At 36.6% G+C, this 20,544-nt stretch overlaps 1 protein-coding gene across 4 annotated transcripts in view; it reads right to left on the reverse strand.

The window, feature by feature from the left end:
• Positions 1-20,544, reverse strand: part of IL6ST (interleukin 6 signal transducer) — a 57,221-nt gene that overhangs the window by 10,185 nt on the left and 26,492 nt on the right. Inside the window, exons 6-15 of one of the 4 annotated variants that reach the window (XM_003899686.3) lie at positions 17,011-17,177; positions 16,209-16,363; positions 13,327-13,486; positions 10,121-10,203; positions 8,942-9,152; positions 7,711-7,893; positions 5,697-5,798; positions 5,377-5,523; positions 4,906-5,046; positions 580-676 (exon numbers count right to left, since the gene is read on the reverse strand). In XM_003899686.3, coding sequence (XP_003899735.1) covers positions 580-676; positions 4,906-5,046; positions 5,377-5,523; positions 5,697-5,798; positions 7,711-7,893; positions 8,942-9,152; positions 10,121-10,203; positions 13,327-13,486; positions 16,209-16,363; positions 17,011-17,177 — 1,446 coding nt within the window. Of the gene's footprint in view, positions 1-579; positions 677-4,905; positions 5,047-5,376; positions 5,524-5,696; positions 5,799-7,710; positions 7,894-8,941; positions 9,153-10,120; positions 10,204-12,549; positions 12,596-13,326; positions 13,487-16,208; positions 16,364-17,010; positions 17,178-20,544 lie in introns of those variants that run through there. The other 3 variants (XM_021939372.2, XM_031666171.1, XM_031666170.1) reach the window with 3 other exon arrangements.

The following is a 20,544-nucleotide window of genomic DNA, read 5'->3' on the forward strand; positions in this document are numbered from 1 at the left end:
TATATAAAATTCTTGGCCATGGCTCATGCCTGTAATCCCAGCACTTTGGGAGGCAGATAAGGGTGGATCACTTGAAATCAGGAGTTCGAGACCAGCCTGGCCAACATGGTGATACCCCATCTTTACTAAAAATACAAAAAATTAGCTGGGTGTGGTGGTGGGCGCTTGTAATCCAGCTACTTGGGAGGCTGAGGCTGGACTCTGAATCAGGGAGGCAGAGGTTGTAGTGAGCTGAGATTGCACCGTTGTACTCTATCCTGGGCAACAAGAGTGAAACTCTGTCTCAAAATAGATAAATAAATAAAAATTCTAGAAACGGCAAAACTATCGTTACAGAAAAGCAGATCAATGACTGCCTGGGGTTGGGTTGTGGAGAGGACAGATTATAAAGGAGAACAAGGAAGCTTTATAAAAGTGATGAAAATGTTCTATATTGTGATTGTGGTGGTAGTTATACGTCCGTATGTAATTACAAAAATTCATCAAACTGTACACTTAAAATGGATAAATTTTATTGCATGTAAATTACAGCTCAATAGAGCTGGGAGAAAATGCAAAAATATGAATAAGGGTACTTACAGGTCTCGCTTATTAAAGCAGAACAGCACTCCCAGAAGAGTTGTCAATAGGAACGCTAAGCAAACAGGCACGACTATGGCTTCAATTTCTCCTTGAGCTTAAAAAAAAAAAAAAAAAAAAAAAAAAAAGATGTGATGGGAAATAATTGTTGACACATGCACTAAGGAGATATAATGCAACTTCCCAACCAGACTTGCTGTTGAAAAGATAAAATACAATCCTAATTATTTTTCAAGGTCTCTTCAGACTTGATGTTTTTTACCCTCTTCTCTCTTTGGTAAATCACATCCCAACCATTTATGTCTTACACAGTAACCTGGCCGCATAGCATAAAATGTTGGTTGGGGGATAAAAATGATCAGTGTATTGGGTAATCTACTGGGTAAGTTAGAGCTTTCAAACATAACCATTTGTAACATTTATGATCTGTATTCGGTAGAATCTTAGTAAAAGTTTATCTCTCAGTTCTAATATTGTATAACAAAGAAATTATGTCAGAACAAATATAAATACTGGGTAAAATGGAAAAGCTACAAAAACATAATTGAACTACACATTTAACCTTCTAAAAAAATAAAAATGCACTCTCAGAATTTTTAAGAGTTATTTACCATTTTTCAAAAAGACGACATATCTGATACAGGGCTAAGAATTTTAGGAGCTGCTCAACAGGCATGAGGAGTGGCACAAGTAGGAATAAACTAAAAAGTAAACAAGCCTAAGATCCCTAAATACCACACAAATCCTCATCTGCATTTAAAAGAGGACTTATTCATCAAATTAATCACTAATTGGGATAATTAATATTGGAGATTTTTAAAATGACTTTCCTGATGGTTGTTTCTGGTTAATTTTGAATTTTAATTAGTCTTTTACAGGAAAAATGTATGAAAGTAATATTGCAGCCATATACTACTCACTTAATTTTATCCTTCCACCACACATATCCCTTTGTAAGTAACTACTATCCTATGAAGCTCAGTAGAAATCAAGAAATCAGATAAATGCTTGAGAATAAACTATGGGTTGGCAAATATTAACTCTTTAAATGCTAAAGATTATATATATGGGTGGACGTATATATATTTATGTGTGTATATATACTGATATATGTGTGTATATATATTGATATGTGTATGTATGTTTGTGTATATATATATATAAAATGCCAAATCTAATTTAGGCAGAAACTTTTATTTATTAAATATCTGCTTTTATGTTTTCAAGCCTGTGCCTTTGCTCATGCTGCTAAGATGCCACCTTCTTCCTATTTGTCCACATATTAACTCAAGGCTCAAGTATTTTCTTCTCCATAAAACCTTCTTTGAAGGTAAAATTATCCATTACTGGTATATTTACATTCCTTCTCTATTTACTGTCTACATAGTTCACAGGTTCTCCTTTTTCTGATTTACTTATGCAAAATTTCTTCAACAAAGCTATAAGGTCCTCATTGGCAAGACTCATGCCATGTGAAGAAGCCATAATGGATCCATGAGACTATACATAGAGAATTGAAAAAAGTAGGTTATAAAGTAATACTAAGTATAATTTAATTTTTGGAAAAAATATATACAGAGAAGAGACTAAAAGGATATACAAATATGTTATTTTGGGGTAAGGGACTAGGACTAATTTTTCTTTCTACATTTTACTGTACAGTCTAAATTCTCTATAATGAACACTGTTATAATAAAAAAATGTTAGGCCGAGCATGGTGGTTCATGCCTGTAATCTGGCACTCTGGGAGGCTAAGGCAGGAGGACTGAGGTCAGGAGTTCAAAGCTAGCCTGGGCAAGATAATGAGATTTTATCTCTACCAAAAAATTGTTTTAAACTAGCCAGGTGTGGTGGTGCCTACCAGCAGTCTTAGCTACTTGGGAGGCTGAGGCAGGAGGATCGCTTGAGCCCAGGAATTTGAGGTTACAGTGAGCTGTGACTGCACCACTGCACTCCAGCCTGGGAGACAGAGCAAGACTCTGTCTCAAAAACAAACAAAAAATATATATATGGGTTTTTATGTGTGTGTGTATACACACATACATATATACAGAGCTCTGTAGAGATGGCTGGTCTCCACAGAAATACGTAAAATATACATTTTTATTTTTTAATTTTTCTCAAGATTACGGTATAAAGTTTTATTTTAAATAACATATCTATTAACATGCCACCATATGGGACCAACCTTATCCCAGAAACTATATTCATTACTGGCCCTAACAGCAAAGCTCAGGATCTTTTTTTATCATTTATTTTATGTAGTCACTCATTCATTTACTCTCTCATTCAGCAAGTATTCAACCAACAAAGCACATGGAACTTACTACTTATCATTCAGTAGGTTGGCACTTGGGGGTGGGGGTTACAATTATGGTAAAATAAGGTAATTTTCTATAATGATTCAAAATGTAGTGGGAACAAGAAAGAATGTTGGTTAAGTTTGCTTTAGGGAAGATACAGAACAGCCAGATGATGAGGTGAAGACCTCACTGAGGGCAACGCACTAAGAAAAGAAAAGTTAGCACAAGGAGCTTGCAGTTGAAGTAAATGATGATGAAAAGGTACGCACAATCAATAGGACTTGACACTCAGCTTATGTGAGAGAAAAATACATTTATTGTAATCACATCTAAATTTCTGGCTTTGGCTAGGAGTTGGATAGTTCTGGCATAGAACGAGGGAGGGGAAATGTATTTGGGAAGGAAAGAGAGGATGGCTAAAGCCATGGACAGAGTTTGAATAGGCAAGTAAGAAAACAGGGTCAAGTGCGGTGGCTCACGCCTGTAATCCCAGCACTTTGGGAGGCCGAGGCGGGTGGATCACGTGAAGTCAGGGGGTCGAGACCATCTTAGTCAACATGGTGAAAACCCATCTCTACAAAAATACAAAAAATTAGCCAGGCGTGATGGTTACTAACCCCAGCTACTTGGGAGGCTGAGGCAGGAGAATCACTTGAACCTGGGAGGTGGAGGTTGAAGTGAGCTGGGATTGCGCCATTGTACTACAGCCTAGGTGACAAGAGCAAAACTCTGTCTCGAAAAACAAAAACAGAAAATAGTAGGGTCAAGAACAGAGCTCTGAGGAAAACAAACCATTTAAAAGTTAAAAGTAGATGCCAGCCACAGTAGCTCACGCCTGTAATCCCAGCACTTTGGGAGGCCGAGGCAGGCACAACACAAGGTCAGGAGATTGAGACCATCCTAGCTAACACGGTGAAACCCCATCTCTACTAAAATAATACAAAAAATTAGCCAGGCGTGGTGGCACGTGCCTGTAGTCCCAGCTACTTGGGAGGCTGAGGCAGAAGAATCACTTGAACCTGGGAGGCGGAGGTTGCAGTGAGCCAAGATCGCACCACTGCACTCCAGCCTGGATGACAGGCTTTTTTTTGGTCTCAAAAAAAAAGAAGAGCAAAAAAGGAGAATGAGAAGAAAACAACAGAGAAAAAGGAGACTCAGGAGACTGTACTAGTAGAAAAAGTATGGTTAGAAAACCCAAGGGAGGAGGGAGTTTCAAGGATGGAAGGCCAACAGAGTCAAATGTTGAAAGAATAGAAAGGCTGGAGGCAGTGGCTTATGTCTGTAATCCCAGCACTTTAGGAGGCCAAGGCAGAAGGATCACTTGAGCCCAGGAGTTCGAGACCAGCCATCTCTACAAAAAAAAAAAAAACTAGCTGGATGTGGTGGCGCTGGTCCCAGCTACTTGAGAAACTGAGGTAGGAGGATCACTTGAGCCCAGGAGGTCAAGGCTGCAGTGTGCCATGTTCATGCCACTGCACTCCACTGTAGCTTGGGCGACAGAATAAGACCCTGCCTCCAAAAAAAAAAAGTAGAAAAAAGATGAAAACTAAAAAGCATGCAGTAGATATGACGATCAAGAGGTCTTCTGAGTGACACCAGAGAGGTTTCAGTGCAGGGGTAGGGCTGGACCCCTAATTTCAGTATGCTAAAGACTGAGAGGGAGGTATGGAAGTAAAGAATAAAGTGGACTAGTCCTTCAAGTAATCTATCTATAAAAGAAAGAAATGAGGATAGAGAAGGAAAGAACACACCCAAACCAGTGAAAAAAATGAACTCACTTGGAAAGATATACGAATTCTTTTGGGATTTTCAGTATAGCTGAATACAGTCAGAAGTTGTTAATAAAATACCAACAAGGTGAGAAATAACACTTTCTATAAAGAAACAACCAACCAAAGCCACATAATATAAAAATCATGATGACTCCAAAGACGTACTTTTTAACACAATTTTAGCACATAAACTAAGTTCATTTCTAATCTAAGTTTGAGAAAGAAAAAAACCAAACTTCATTATTTCTTACCAAACTTTGGGGTAGTAAAAGTGAATTCTGGACCATCCTTCCCACCTTCATCTGTATATGCTGCCATTCGTACCATGTACAATGTGTCACTAGTCAAAGAGGACAATGTATATTCTGTGTGGGAAGAATCCACATTCACAGCTGGAAGAAATAAAGAACTGTGCTTCATTCAACCATTCAATGCTTTTGCTTAACTGGCCTATATTCGGTATTGTGAAAGTATTAAAGAAGCGAAGTATTTTTGTCAGAAAACAACGTTTATAATGTTCTGACATAATTTTATGTTCTAAAGCACAATGCAGTACTTTTTAAATAAATCCATGAAAACAACCATAAGGCAAATTCTCAGGTGTCTCCTGAGGCCAACATACTATAATAAGATGTATAACATAAGAAGAACAGACTTAAATTAGTACTTAAAAGCTTAAGGAAAAAATAACTGATTCTTAATAACTCATACAGTTTTATTACCAGTTTCATTTCCAATGATGGTTCTATAAAATATAGTATAATTTCTGATAAATCCATTCTGAACATCAACAGGAAGTTGGTCCCACTCTAAGACAGCTTCGTTTTTCCCTACTTTCTTTGTCCGAACAGTAGGTCCTTTGGAAGGTGCTGTAAGAAAGTAAACACATTTGCTAACTGAAAATCATTTAGAATCTAGTAAAATTTCCTTGTCATAAAATTATTTGAACATATGAGATACATCTTTATTCAAAAGTGATAAAATGTGTTTGTTAATACAAAGCCCTAAACTTTTTTTTTCAAAGAAGTGAGTTTGGACTTACGAGCTTGTTTAAGGTATGCCTTTATGGATTCAGGGCTTCCTGGTCCATCAGCATATACTGGAGTAACTGTTATCAAATAGCATTTGCTCTCTGCTAAGTTCCCTAAAGCAAGAACAGCAGATTAAGCATGTTTTTCCATAATGAAAAAGTCAAGTTAAAACCACAATTTATTTTACATTGTAATTTCATGACCACTTAATTTTCTTTTAAAACTGCAGTTGTCTAAGTACGCATTGCCTTTTGTGTACCGGATTCAAGCTTAATCTCTGTAAAAGTATTCCCAATGCAGTGGATAAAAAAATATATTGTTAAGAATAATGATAGTATTTATATCTATAATTTATAAAACAACGATCTCAGATTACTCTGGATCTTACAGAGTCTGACAATTTTTGTATGGCTTACCTACAAGAGAGAACAGCCTAAGGAGCAAGATGACTAAACTAGTAAGACCTAGGGGAAAGCACTAATGGCCCTAGTTTATCAGGTGAGTTGGAAAAAAGGGTATCTTAAAAAACTTCCTCAGCCGGGCACCGTGGCTCACGTCTGTAATCCCAGCACTTTAGGAGGCTGAGGTGAGTGGATCACTTCAGGTCAGGAGTTTGAGACCAGCGTGGCCAACATAGTGAAACCCCGCCTGTATTGAAAATACAAAAATTAGCTGGACATGGTGGTGGTCCCAGCTGCTCAGGAGGCTGTGGCAGGAGAATCACTTGAACCCAGGAGACGGAGGTTGCAGTGAGCCAAGATTGTGCCACTGCACTCCAGGCTGGGCGGCAGAGTGACTCTGCCTCAAAAAAAACAAAAACAAAAACAAACTTCCTTTATTTTTATCTTTTTTAGCATGCACCACTAAAATTTTTCTTTTTTATACAGTATATTATCTGTACATATTAGAAAATGTTTTACTGAAATTTATACCTTCAACAAGAATGTATATTCCTTAACTATTACGCATGAAGTTACTTGCTCCTTTATCTTCTTAAACAGAGTGATTTTACCTTTTCTTGATGACTCAGTATTACCAAAAAATGAACAATTTCTATATTCTACTCTAACGTGATGCTTTTAGGGTTACTGAGCAATATACGACTACCTACCCAAACTTAATGTCTCCACAACCTATGCTAGCTTCTATTTTTTTTGAGGTGGAGTTTCATTCTTGTTGTTCAGGCTAGAGTGCAATGGCGCGATCCTGGCTCACTGCAACCTTCGCCTCCCGGGTTCAAGGGATTCTCCTGCGTCAGCCTCCCAAATAGCTGGGATTACAGGCATGTGCCACCATGCCCAGCTGATCTTATTAGTATTAGTAACTGTATACTAATACTGTGTTATGACTAAAGTTCAAAAACTTTATGGCAGGAATCTCTCTGCTTAGGGCTTTTCTCTAACTAACCATATTATTCACAGCTGAATTTTAATTATTAATTATCCTTCTTTATCAACAAAAGAACATAAACTGAATTTTTTTCTCTTCAAAATTGTATCACTTTATAACCACTTAAGCAGCACCGTAACACACAGACTGGAGCGCTATGACTCATTACTTCTGTCCTTTGTTACTACTTCCAATTGAAAGACAAGGAAATCTGAGTTCTAGTTCTGCTTCCCCTATCTGACGGCTCTAAGACATTAAACAAGTCATCCAGATGCTCTAGGAAACTATTTTCTCATCTGAAGAATGAGGGTGTTCGGTACAGAGAACATACAACTATCAACAGCAAAGTTCGGACTATTATATTTCTCTATACTCTGTAGTTTTAGGAGTTTCCCCTTGACGATAAAATCATATTGGGGTACAAAAAGAAGAAAGTATTAACCCCACTCTGTTCATAAAGAGACTGTAATTCAGAGAGGTTAAGTATGACTTGCAGAAAGTCACACATCTAGTAAGTAGTGAGGCTACGATAAACTGGAAGTCTTTTCAATGGACCACAACACTATAAGCAAAATAAAAAGCTGCCTAAAGAGTTAGAAAAAGGATATCAACTTAAATGTTTCTAGTCAGGTATACCTCTTAAATGGGTGCGATGCACAGTACCATCTTCCTGTTGCCAGTCTGCGATACAGGGCGCTTTATCTGATAACACACACCACTCAAGTATATATTTCTTTACAGATTCCCTTGGAGTAGTCCATTCTACCCAAAGCATGTTATCTTTGGGGAATGCTTTAAGATCCATTACAGGGTGAGTAGCTTTAAAACAAAGTTTGAATATTTAAATAATAAGTATTCACAAATTTGAAATTTCCATATTTTACAGTCATTTCCAAAACATGTGATTTATCAATTTTTGTAGCATATAACATATATTTCCTTGCATAAAAGCACTTTATTATAACTTACAGGTAAAGTAGTCAATTAATTTTTAAACTTAAATTTTGCTTCCCCGCTGGGCATTGTGGCTCATTCCTGTAATTCCAATACTTTGGGAGGCCGAAGAGGGCAGATCACTTGATGTCAGGAGTTCGAAACCAGCCTGGCCAACATGGTGAAACCCCGTCTCTACTAAAAATACAAAATTAGCCAGGCATTGTGGTGCGTGCCTTTAATTCCAGCTACTTGGGAGGCTGGTGCACAAGAATCACTTGAAGCCAGGAGGCAGAGGTCGAGATTGTGCCATTGCACTCCAGCCTAGGCAAAAGGGCAAGACTGTCTCAAAAAGAAAAAAAAATTTGCTTTCCCTAAATTCTTCAAATGTTTTGTAAGTTTGTAATTGCAATTTTTCTTCTTTGAAAGCTACAAATAAAACTACAGATAAACATATTTCAGTCGTATGTATACAAAGTTCTCAAAATCTTGAAATAATATTTTAAAAACCAGGTAAGTAACCAGAATATGCTTAAATGAATGAAGTAGCTTACTGCGAAGTTTAAGTGAGCATGTAGTGATGGAAATGTTTCTTCCATCCTGATGAAATTTGTCTGCTGACTGATTCCTAAAAATGCAATCATTGGCTGGGTGTGGTGGCTTATGCCTGTAATCCCAGCACTTTGGGAGGCCAGGGGAGATTGCTTGAGCTCAGGAGTTTGACACCAGCCTGAGCAACCCGACAAAACCCAGTCTCTAAAATAAAGAAAATAATCATTATTTATAAAATTTTAAAAATTAAAAAATAAAACAGTGATTATCCCTGATACTGAGGAGACAGTCTTAGATAACTCATGTTTTTTATGGGAGCCCTGTCCATACCTAACCACCACTTTTCCATCCAAGAGTCAGGCTCCATCTCATAGATACAAACCTTGAAAGTCACAGGCAGGGATAGTTAAAACAGCTGCATCTGATTTGCCAACAAGATTTCTTGCTGTTAGGGTTGCTACATAGCGATCATTTGTGAGATTTACTGTCAGTTTTGTGTCATTAACTGTGTAATTTTGTAAATGTGATTTCCATCTTGTGAGAGTCACTTCATAATCCAAGATTTTTCCATTGGCTTCAAAAGGAGGCAATGTCTGTAATAAAATAGTTTATTTTTAAAAACAATTTCATAAATCTTGAATAAAAATCAGTTTTTCTTCATATTCACAAATCGTGCCATCATGTCAAATCTCTAAATATTTAACTGCAAAGGATTCACAATCTCATTTTAAATTCGGTTCTGAAATAAAACTAGTACATACTAAATGAAGAGTAAAAGCATGACCTCAACTAAAAGAGGGTAAGTAGCATCATTCTGTTAGCTTTTGGTTCTGTATGCAATTCTGCACTGTGGCTACGTAGGCCTAAATTATTTATTTTATGCTTGAGTATTTTTCTACCTTCTTTTTTAGTATGATCTACTCATGCACTTATCAGCATACATTTTAATTATCACAAACTTTTATTATTTTCTGAGGTACTCCGGAAAATTCCAAAGTACAAAACAACATCCCTCTTCTTATAGAACTTACACTTTCACAGAACTGTAATTAAATACCTGTAAGGTATTATTTGTAGTTCATGAACCTGACTTCTACATAATATATATAAAGCATTACCTTTCTATTTAGTAAAAATAGTAATCAAATGCTTTGCTATTAAGATGAATAAAAATTTATTTAAAAGACCTCCACTCATAATACCATACAAAATACATTTATAAGGGCTGGGTGTGGTGGCTCACCACCTGTAATCCCAGCACTTTGGGAGGCCCACACAGGCAGAACACGAGGTCAAGAAATCAAGACCATCCTGGCCACCATGGTGAAACCCCATCTCTGCTAAAAACACAAAAATTAGCTGGGTGTGGTGGCGCGCACCTGTAGTCCCAGCTACTTGGGAGGCTGAGGCAGGAGAATCACTTGAACCCGGGAGGCGGAGGTTGAAGTGAGCCAAGATCACGCCACTACACTCCCGCCTGGCAACAGAGTGAGACTCCGTCTCAAAAAGAAAAAAAAAAAAGATTTACAAGAGATAAAGGACTATAAATGTGATTTTTTACCTTCCACATGAGTTGTACAGTTCTATAGCCTTGAGCATGGGATGGATCTATTTTATACCAGAAACTTGGTGCTTTAGATGGTCCTAAAGAAAAGACATAAACTTCTTAAAATAAAAAGGTTTTAACAGTAAAATAAGATTCTGCAAATTATTTTTACTTTGTTCTTAGTACTCTTGCCCTTCAACTGCATGGTGTCTCTACCTCTTTATACCAGCATTTTCCCACCCTAGCGTAACACACCGGGCTCTTCCTTTAGTCAGGGTGATAGCCTGATGATTCCAATTATACTGGAACTCTTTTCTAACCTCAAAATTGTAAAGGTAAAAATGTATCCTGAGCAACAACTAAATACGCATCATTCTTTCTTATAACTTCATGCTCTTTATTCTGTTTGTATACTGCACTGTATTCTTGTGTATTTATCTACTTGAATCTCCTGTACCAGCAGCCTTTTCCCAGCCTTCCTGGGTCTGCCTGTCCTCACTTCTGTTTTGTCATCTGTAATTGCCTCTTGATGATCAACACATCACTGCTTAGATTTTATTCAACTCCTCTCTTATTCTATTAAATACCAGGTCTTCTGATTATAAAAATTTTGAAAAATTAGTTTGTATGATTTTTAAAGAAAAAATGAACTTTTTGAAACAAAGTTTTTAACAGTGAAAAATAAAAATGAAATAAATATAAGTTGATACTACTTATCGCTGAAAATCAAACTGGAAAATCTATTTAAACACATTGCTTATCATTCATTGCTTAAATATTCATAGGAATAATAAAACAAATTAAGATAATGTACTAAAATAAGTTTATTACTTTATGTAAGGATGATTGAGAGTGATGGGATGTAATAAAAACAAATGCATAGTATTGTTATGATAATCACTAACCATCTGAAAAAGCACTCCATAAAACAGTGTTTTTTTCCAGAGACAGTGTCTGGCTCTGTTGCCCAGGCTGGAGTGTAGTGGATGACTGTAGCGCACTATAACCTTCAGCTCCTAGGCTCAGGTGATCCTCCCACCTCAGCATCCCAAGTAGCTGGGGTGTGGCCACCATATCCAGCCAAAACATAAATTGTTAAATACCAGTAATTAAATTTGGTTTTAAAAATACCTGCAGTATTTATTTTTTAAAACTTTTATAGTAGCCATTAAATGTAGAGTAGTATTTAATTTTTAGCAATAAGTAATATCAACTGACATTTCATTTTTACTTATCATTGTTAAGCTTTTTATTGTAAAAAGTTTGTCTTTAAAAAATCAATGGCATTAACTGGTTTCTCAAAATTTTTATAAATATAATAGCAAGATATGGTAGTCAGTAGAATAAGAAAGGAGTTGAATAAAATCTAAGCAGTGAGGCTGGGTATAGTGGCTTGTGCTTGCAATCCCAGCACTTTGGGAGGCCGAGGCATGTGGTTCACTTCAGCTCAGTAGTTAAAGACCAGCTTGGGCACCAAGGAAAAACCTTGTCTCCACAAAAAAATGCAAAAATTTGCTGGGCATGGTGGCGCGTGCCTGTAGTCCCAGTGACGTTGGGGGCTAAGGCAGGAGGATCGCTTGAGCCTTGGAGGTTGAGGCTGCAGTAAGCCGTATTCATGCCACTGCACTCCAGCCTGGGCAACAGAGTAAGGCACTATTTCCAAAAAACAACAAAAAAATCTAGGTACTGATATGTTAACCATGAAGAGGCAATTACAGACAACAAAACAGAAAGGATAGGACAGGCAGACCAGGAAGGTTGGGAAAAAGGCTGCTGGTACAGAAGTTCAAATACATAAATTCACATGACTACAGTGCAGCACCCACACAGAATAAAGAACATGAAATTACAAAAAAAAAAAAAAAAAAGAGCTGGAAATATTTCCTAACATAAAGAGAACCCAGAGACTTCATTCACTCATTGATTTGACGAAGATTATGTACATTTGTCCATTAAAAACGCACACAGGCACTAACCACAATATTGTAAGTATTTCATTAACTCCTCCCCATGTATCTCATTTTAAGGATTCCTGGTTAAGACAAAGCAATCTGGCTGAGGACTCCCAAAGCAGCAATAGCAAAATTGCTTTCTTTCTCAGCATTTATGAGTTAGAGAAAATTCTTAGGGGAGGAGGGTACTTTTCTGCCTTTGACATTCTCAAGTCACATGACCTAAACCTCTAGAAGAGCTGGAAGTAAAGGGATATAGGTGGTAGGGGATTTTTTTCAGCCACAGCTACTGCCACTGATAACTAAGAGATGAGTCTGTGATAGGAAGGTCTCAAAATGAAAAATCTATGCCACAGGATTATTTCTTGAACTTAGTAACATCAGCTGCTTTGCAGTGAAGATCTTACTTTAGACTCTACACTCTTTTTGTGCCTTTTAAATTCTATACCATATACATTATCTATAGGAGAAAAAGGGAAAATAAAAACTAACCAACCAAAATTCCAGGATCAACTGCTTCCCAGGGGCTTATCAAATGCTATTAGAAAAAAAATGAATAAAAGGTATAATACAAATATCTTTTTGATAGTGAGGATCTAAGGTATAGTTTGCTAGACTGTGTGATTTTAATGATTCAGGATGATTCTCTAGTTAGAAGTATCTCTGGAGAAGTCTCCTTGAGTAAAATGTTCTAGACTTATCAACAGTTAAGTCAACGGTTTTCTGATTATCTAAGTCACCATTCCATGATGACTTTTTTTTTTTTTTTTTTTAGACAGAGTCTTGTTCTGTCACCCAGGCTGAAGTGCAGTGGTGTGATCTTGGCTCACTGCAACCTCCGCCTCCCAGGTTCAAGCGATTCTCCTGCCTCAGCCTCCCGAGTACCTGGGACTACAGGCGCCCGCCACCACGCATGGCTAATTTTTGTATTTTTAATAGAGAAGGGGTTTCACCATATTGGCCAGGCTGGTCTCGAACTCCTAACCTTATGATCTGCCCACCTCAGCCTCCCAAAGTACAGGGATTATAGGCGTGAGCCACCCCACCTGGCCTCCATGATAATTTAATTAGGTATCAAACAGACTTATACTATCAATGATCCATATTAAATTTTACATCTTAATGTCCTTAAAAATGAAAACATAAAATACTGCAGTTTGAATAAAATGATCACAAACCAAGAAGCAATGAGGCTATATTATTAAAACCAGAACCAATTCACAGATGGAATTCCAATAGTTTTACTTCTTCATATACTTATTTACTTACTATCTTCATAGGTGATCCCATTTGCTTCTTCACTCCAGTCACTCCAGTATCCCTTACCATCTTCCTTCATACAGCAAATCCTAAACACATATTCTGTAAAAGGTTTAAGGTCTTGGACAGTGAATGAAGATCGGGTGGATGCTGTATCTTCAGGGGGAATCTGAAAAAAAGCAAATCAACCAACAGAAAATCTCAATTAGTAAGGTCTTCTAAGTTGTGTTAAAATTTAGAAACTTTTTTTTTCTGCGGCACAGCCTTGCTCTGTTGCCCAGGTTGGAGTGCAGTGCTGTGATATTGGTTCACCACAACCTCTACCTCCCAGGTTCACACGATTCTCCTGCCTCTGCCTCTGAGTAGCTGGGATTGCAGGTACCCACCACCACTCCCAGCTATTTTTTGTATTTTTTAGTATCAACGAGATTTCACCATGTTGGCCAGACTGGTCTGGAATTCCTGACCTCAAGCAATCCACCTGCCTCGGCCTCCCAAAGTGCTGGGATTATAGACGTGAGTCACTGCGCCCAGCCTAGAAACTATTTTTATTTATTTATTTTTGAGACAGAGTCTCCCTCTGTGGCCCAGGCTGGAGTGCAATGGCGTGATCTCAGCTCACTGCAACCTCTGCCTCCTGGGTTCAAGTGATTCTACTGCCTCAGCCTCCCGAAACTATTTTACTGAAACAAGACTAATACATTAAACTCAACCTCTGGAGAGAAATAAGTGTAAGTTAAAAAGCAGTCCAAATCAGTAAAGTTATTAAGTTTGAGGAGTATGGAAACATCTATTATCTTTCCTTTTTTCCCTTTATTTCTTCCACAGGGCCTATAGCTTAGGATTTCTGCAGGAAACAGATGGTACACTCCACTTAGAATAATTCAAGGAGGGCTTCATAAAGGGACTACGTGCAGAGTATATGGATCCTTAGAGAGTGCAGTTAGTACTCTGGTGCTTAGAGCTGTTTCTACCTCTAGGCCCAAAGGGATGAGGAGAAGTACCAGAACCTGAAAGAAGGTCAGCTAGAGAGGGCTGACTTGACAGGCAGTGACCTTAAGTTGAAAGACAGCCAGCCGGGTGCGGTGGCTCACACCTGTAATCCCAGCACTTTGGGAGACTGAGGTGGGTGGATCACCTGAGGTTAGGAGTTCGAGACCAACCTGGCCAACATGGTGAAACCCCATCTCTACTAAAAATACAAAAATTAGCTGGACATGGAGGTTACAGTGAACCAAGATCATGCCATTGCACTCTAGCCTGGGTGACAAGAGTGAAATTCCAACTCAAAAAAAAAAGAAAAAAAGAAAAAAAAGACGGCCAGCTCCCAGGAAGAAGCGGGGAAAATCAACATGCCAATTTCACTGTTCTTCTATCTGTCTTCTCTCTTGCCTAGTCCCTTCCTTCCATTAACCAGTCACAAGGAAGCTACAAAGAATGGGAATCCACAGATGAAATCTATACAGGTCAGCATGACACAACAAAGAGAAGGGTACAGTATAGATGTGGATGGGCAAAAGGAAGATATCCAGCCCAAACAAGAAAAACAAAAGTTTTCCTGGCTTTTAAACTTGGCTTTCAGATAAAAAGAGGAGATTAAATATAGATAAATAACTGGTCATATCACTCTAATAATTTAATATTGGATACAAAATAAATGTCAGTCTTTTTTGTAGCACTGAATTAAGATTCTGTACTTAATATCACATTTTGAAGAACTTCAGGTATGTATATTCTCTGTACAACATGAAGCATTAATCCAATTTTGTTTTATTGCTTTTTCTGATTGTATTCTCAGCCCTTTAGATAAGTGGGGTAAGGAGACAAGTAGTAAAGTCATCAGCCCAATTCCCTTACAAGTTCACTGTGACCAGAGCAACAAAAGCAAAGACATACTGTTTGTGATAAATGGAATCAAAACAGAGAAGAGTATGGATAGCTGAATGCTATGGTGATAGCCTTTTTAAAAGCTCCAAGTATTTCTTTTGCCAGCAGCATCATCTATCCTTTTCAGTCCTACAAGTTCCCTACCAATCCCTTCCTCTACCTCAGTGGTTAACAAACTTTCTATAAAAAGGTAGATAAAATAGTTACTAATATTTTAGGCTTGCAGGCCAGATAGTCTCTTTGTAACTACTCAACAATTCCACTGTAGAATAAAAATAGAGACAATATGTAAAGAAATGAGTGTGGCTGTGTTCCAATAAAACTTTATTTACAAAAACAAGTCACAGGCTGATTTTGGTGAACTACAGCACACCAATCCCTACACTAGCTACCTTATCCTTATAATCTCTTTATTTTTGCTCCTCCACTTAACTTGCTTCTTATTACTTGTATTGTTTGTATCTCATATCAAAAATGCCATTTCTAGGCTGGTAGTGGTAGCTCACATCTGTAACCCCAGCACTTTGGGAGGCCAAGGTAGGATAATCGCTTAAGGCTAGCAGTTTGAGACCATCCTGGGCAACATGGTGAGACTCCATCTCCACAAAAATGTAATAATAATTTTAAAAAGCCAGGTGTGGTGGTGCACACCTGTAGTGAGACTAAGGCAGGAGGATCACTTAAGCTCAAGTTTGAAATTGCAGTGAGCCAGCGGCCTGGGCAAATGGACACCTTGTCTCTAGAAGAAAAAAAAGAAAAGCCATTTCCTATCACCCTATATCATTTTCATGTTTTACTTAAAGGCTACTGTATTTAGCAAAGCTGTATTATCTATCTGGATATCTTCCTGATTCCCCTTGTTTGAAATAAAGACCCAGAAGAGGTGTCAAGCAAAATATTTCACATAACCAGAAACTTAAAGACATTTAGAAAATGACTGAACCTTTTTAAGATTAGAGGGCTGAAAGAAGGACTATTTGAACAAACAGTAACTTTCAATTTACCTGGCTCCAAGTTGAGGCATCTTTGGTCCTATATTGAATGTTATATTTTAGTCTTATAACACTCTTAATACTTGGGTTGGTCCATGTCAATTTTAAGATACTAGACAGTTCCTCTGAGTTGATCACTGATAAATTATGTGGCGGATTGGGCTTCACTGAAAAATAAAATAAATCCTAAGGTTTACTATGTTTTACAATTTCATATAGAAACTCAAATATACTCTTTATATTGTCCTTCCTTTATTTTACAATATTCGTTTATCCTTACCAAATGAACTAAATTCTCTGAAAATTATGCTATGCTATATACCTTATAATGGAAACAAAAAAGACTTCCAAGGAATCTTTAGTTTTCCTTGTTAGTTTACTACATTTATTAATCTCTTCAGGTTCATATGTCAAAAGACAAATACCTATGATATCAAATTTTTAAAAAAGAGAATAAAAATGGAACATACATACTGTAATTACAATGGTGTAAGATGTTTGAGAACAGAAAATATTCAAAGTGAAAACAGCTGTTAAGTGTGGTTGGATTATGGATATTTTTCGTTTTCCCAATTCTATTTGATATTATTGATAAAATTACTTCATAAAAATCATTAAGATAAATAAATGCTTGTTTCTACATTAATTAAAATCTAAAATCTACATTAATTAAAATCTAAAATTTAAAATCTAAAAACTACATTAAAGTCTAAAAATCTACATTAAAATCTAAAAAAATCTAAATATAAAAACTACTTTAATTTATAAACTACTACAGTGTCAAATAAACTCTCAAATTCAGGTTTATAACTACCTTTATATACAGGATCAAAATTGATATGATCTGATGTAACCTTCCCAAGGGCATTCTCTGCTTCTACCCAGACTTCAATGTTGACAAAATACACAGTAGAATAATCAACAGTGCATGAGGTGGGGGTGTCACGTTTTGCTTTGCAATCAGCAAACTTGTGTGTTGCCCTAAATACAAAAAATTGAAGAATCAGTCATTAAAAACACATCTGAAAAAATCAGAGTGAAAAAAACTACTTGCAAAGAATTTGATGAGAGACTTAGATTGTTGTGGCAAACTTTGCAATAAATTGTTGATCACTAACAAAATTTCTTAAAAATTAACCTTTCTTTAAAATTGACTTTGATCTATATCTTAAGACATAAAATTTTCAAATTTGTAGTCTAAAAATATTGTGCTTTAAAATTTTAGGCTCCATCCCCACTGATTCCTCTCCAAAAATTATTTCCTTGTGATCCCAGTGCTGTTTTTTCTTTTTCCTAAAACAGAACCCTTACTGTACCAGAAATTTCTTTAAGCACAATATGCTAGGTGACAGGAGGTTAGGGGTAAGAATTTCTATCACCCCTGCGCCTTTAGTCTGAGAGCTAAAGTCTCTTGGCCTCTTTCTAGTCAAACTTAGGCAACTACTTTCTGATTTCTATCACTATGGAAAGTTCCAAGCAATATTACTATATTTATTTTTAATTATATAAATTATGCCTCAATTAAAAATATTTATGTATAACACTCTTTTTAAAAATAGAAGGATAAACCAAACCCCAAATTGAACCAAAAGAAAAACAGTCAGCCTCTAAGGAGAAGAAGGAAATAAGGCAGAGGATTCAGGAATAGAATATAGACTTTTCTGAACATGTCTTAATACTATTAATATATTTGACTTTTTGGATTGTTTTATATAATTATTAAGAAAAATTCCTAAAAATCAAAAGCAAAATGAAACATAAGAACTTGTGTACTGAGGATGTAGTATAACCACATAGAAAGGAACTATTCAAGTAACATTAAAACACAGTAATTTGACTACTACACATCCTTCATAGAGAAAAACAGTCTTAAAATCATTCTTAGTAAACATTTTGTTGGTGCTAATACTGGTGTTATTATTCTGCAGCTGCTGTATTAACCATAGGTTAAAGCAAATTAATAATTATGTTAGCGTTGTTTTGAACTATGTTTTTCAGTTCATAAGAAAGATGATGTAGATGTCAGGTGAATGTAATTATGTAAAAACCTATAGTCCTAATTTTAAACTGAAAATATCAGTATGAATTCGTATTTTTAAAAGCTGTATTATATCTCATATCACAAAACATGTCCTAACTCTTTTGACTGAAAAAAATCTAAAAACTATGACAAACCAGTAGTGATGAATTCCTGTAGCACCCAGATTGTAGTCTATAAATATTATTTCACACTAAATGAAACCAGAGAGTTTTGGGAAAAGGTTGATTCCAGGTCTGGGTGAGGAAATACATAAGATGAGCCTGTAAAAAAGCATGTTGTATCAGAGAGCTATTAAAGGCTAAGGAAGTTGTGTTAAGTGGTGGTGGGTGCCTATAAACCCAGCCACTTGGGAGGCAGTGAGCCAAGATCACGCCACTTCACTAGAGTCTGGTCAAAACAGCAAAACTCTGTCTCAGGGAAAAAAAAAAAAAAAAAGGATGAACGAGCCAATTTGAATAACGTGCCACTGATCAAAGATGGGACAATCCATAATGAATTAAAACACAACAAATATGTTTAAATATACATTCATAATGAGAAAGAAAAGCCCTCATTATCTACCTTTGGTACCTTTGGAGGATACTAGGTAATCAACTAATTATAAAACTGGTAATTAAGGAAAAATATTAAACCTATCTTGCTTCTCTTATCTGAACTGTACTTCAGGGTAAACCACAGCTGATAAAGGCAAGTTTCTCTTTAAGTATTTCAGCTAAAACAAACAAAACACAGAATACCACAGTTTTGTAATTTACATACAAATTATAATCAGGATGACTGCTCAAAGCTGTAAGGGAAATACTAGTGGGAAAACAATATGGTTAAATTTTGGAAACATTCTGTTGAGTTATAAAACTTTTCACAAAAGAGTATATACTATATGATCCCATTTATATGAAACATTCTGTAGCAGGAAAAAATAATCTATGGTGAAGAATATCAGACAGGTAGTTGCTCATGGGGTGGGGCAGTTGCTGAGACTGGCTGGGAAGGAGCAGGAGGGAACTTTCTGGGTGTGTTAGTAATGTTCTATGTCTTGATACTGATTTGAGTTACACAGGTGTCTGCACTTGTCAAAACTCACTGAATGATACACTAAGATCTGTGTTTTCACTATATGTAAACTTTATCTGAAAACTATACTGAACTCTAGTTCATGTAAATACCGAAGTGATTAAGAATGAGGTATATTAATGACTGTAACTCACTATGAAATACTGAAGTGATTAAGGGTGAGATATATTAATGACTGCAACTCACTATGAAATACATAAAAAAGAGATCGATTGAGAGATGGAGAGAAGGAAGCATAGATAAATAGGTGATAAAGCAAATACAGTAAAATGTTAATTGTAGAATCTAGGTGATGGGTATGCAAGAGTGTTCACTGTAAAATTCTTTCAGTTTATCTGTTTGGAAAAAACAAATGTGAAACTTAGTAAAATAAAGGAATAAGGCTGACAACACCCAAAACCACTGCTCAATCTTAATATCAGAAAAAAGAAAAACAGTGAAACATTATCTGGTCGTTCCTGATAGAAGTACATATCACTCCTACAAAATATTTTTTTGGGGGGGAAAAAAATCAAACCCAAATCTGATGAAATTTGTAGATCTAACAGCAATTTTTTGGAAAGAAAAAGACAAGGGGGTCAGGTGTGGTGGCCACGTCTGTAATCCCAACACTTTGGGAGGCGGAGGCGGTCAGATCACGAGGTCAGAAGTTCGAGACCAGCCTGAACAACATGGTGAAACCCGTCTCCATTAAAAATACAAAAAAAAAAAATTAGCTGGGCATGGTGGCACACGCCTGTAATCCCAGCTACTCAGGAGGCTGAGGCAGGAGAATTGTTTGAACCTGGGAAGCTGAGGTTGCACTGAGCGGAGATCACGCCACTATACTCCAGCCCGGGTGACACAGCAAGACTCCATTTCAAAAAAAAAAAAAAAAAAAAAGACAAGGGAATATGTTAAACAATGTACAATGTATAACAGTTTAACAACTGAATTGTAAGGAAAAAGAATAGAACCTATAGTTTAAGAGACACATGACATAAATTCACATATACACATATTTATGAAACAATGGGGGAAATCAACACTAACTGAAAATGTAATATTTTATATTTGAGTGTAACAATGGTATGTTGTTACACTTTTTTTAAAATGTCCTTATCTTTTAGAGATGTGTACTGAAGTATTTTTGGATGAAATGATATGATATGTCTGCGATTCTCTCTTCAAGACAATATGGGCAAAGAGTACCTTTGAAATAAGACTGGTCATGAGCTGACCAGTGTTGAAGCT

The sequence above is a fragment of the Papio anubis genome, chromosome 5 (genome assembly GCF_008728515.1).
Source record: "Papio anubis isolate 15944 chromosome 5, Panubis1.0, whole genome shotgun sequence".
Taxonomy (NCBI): domain Eukaryota; kingdom Metazoa; phylum Chordata; class Mammalia; order Primates; family Cercopithecidae; genus Papio; species Papio anubis.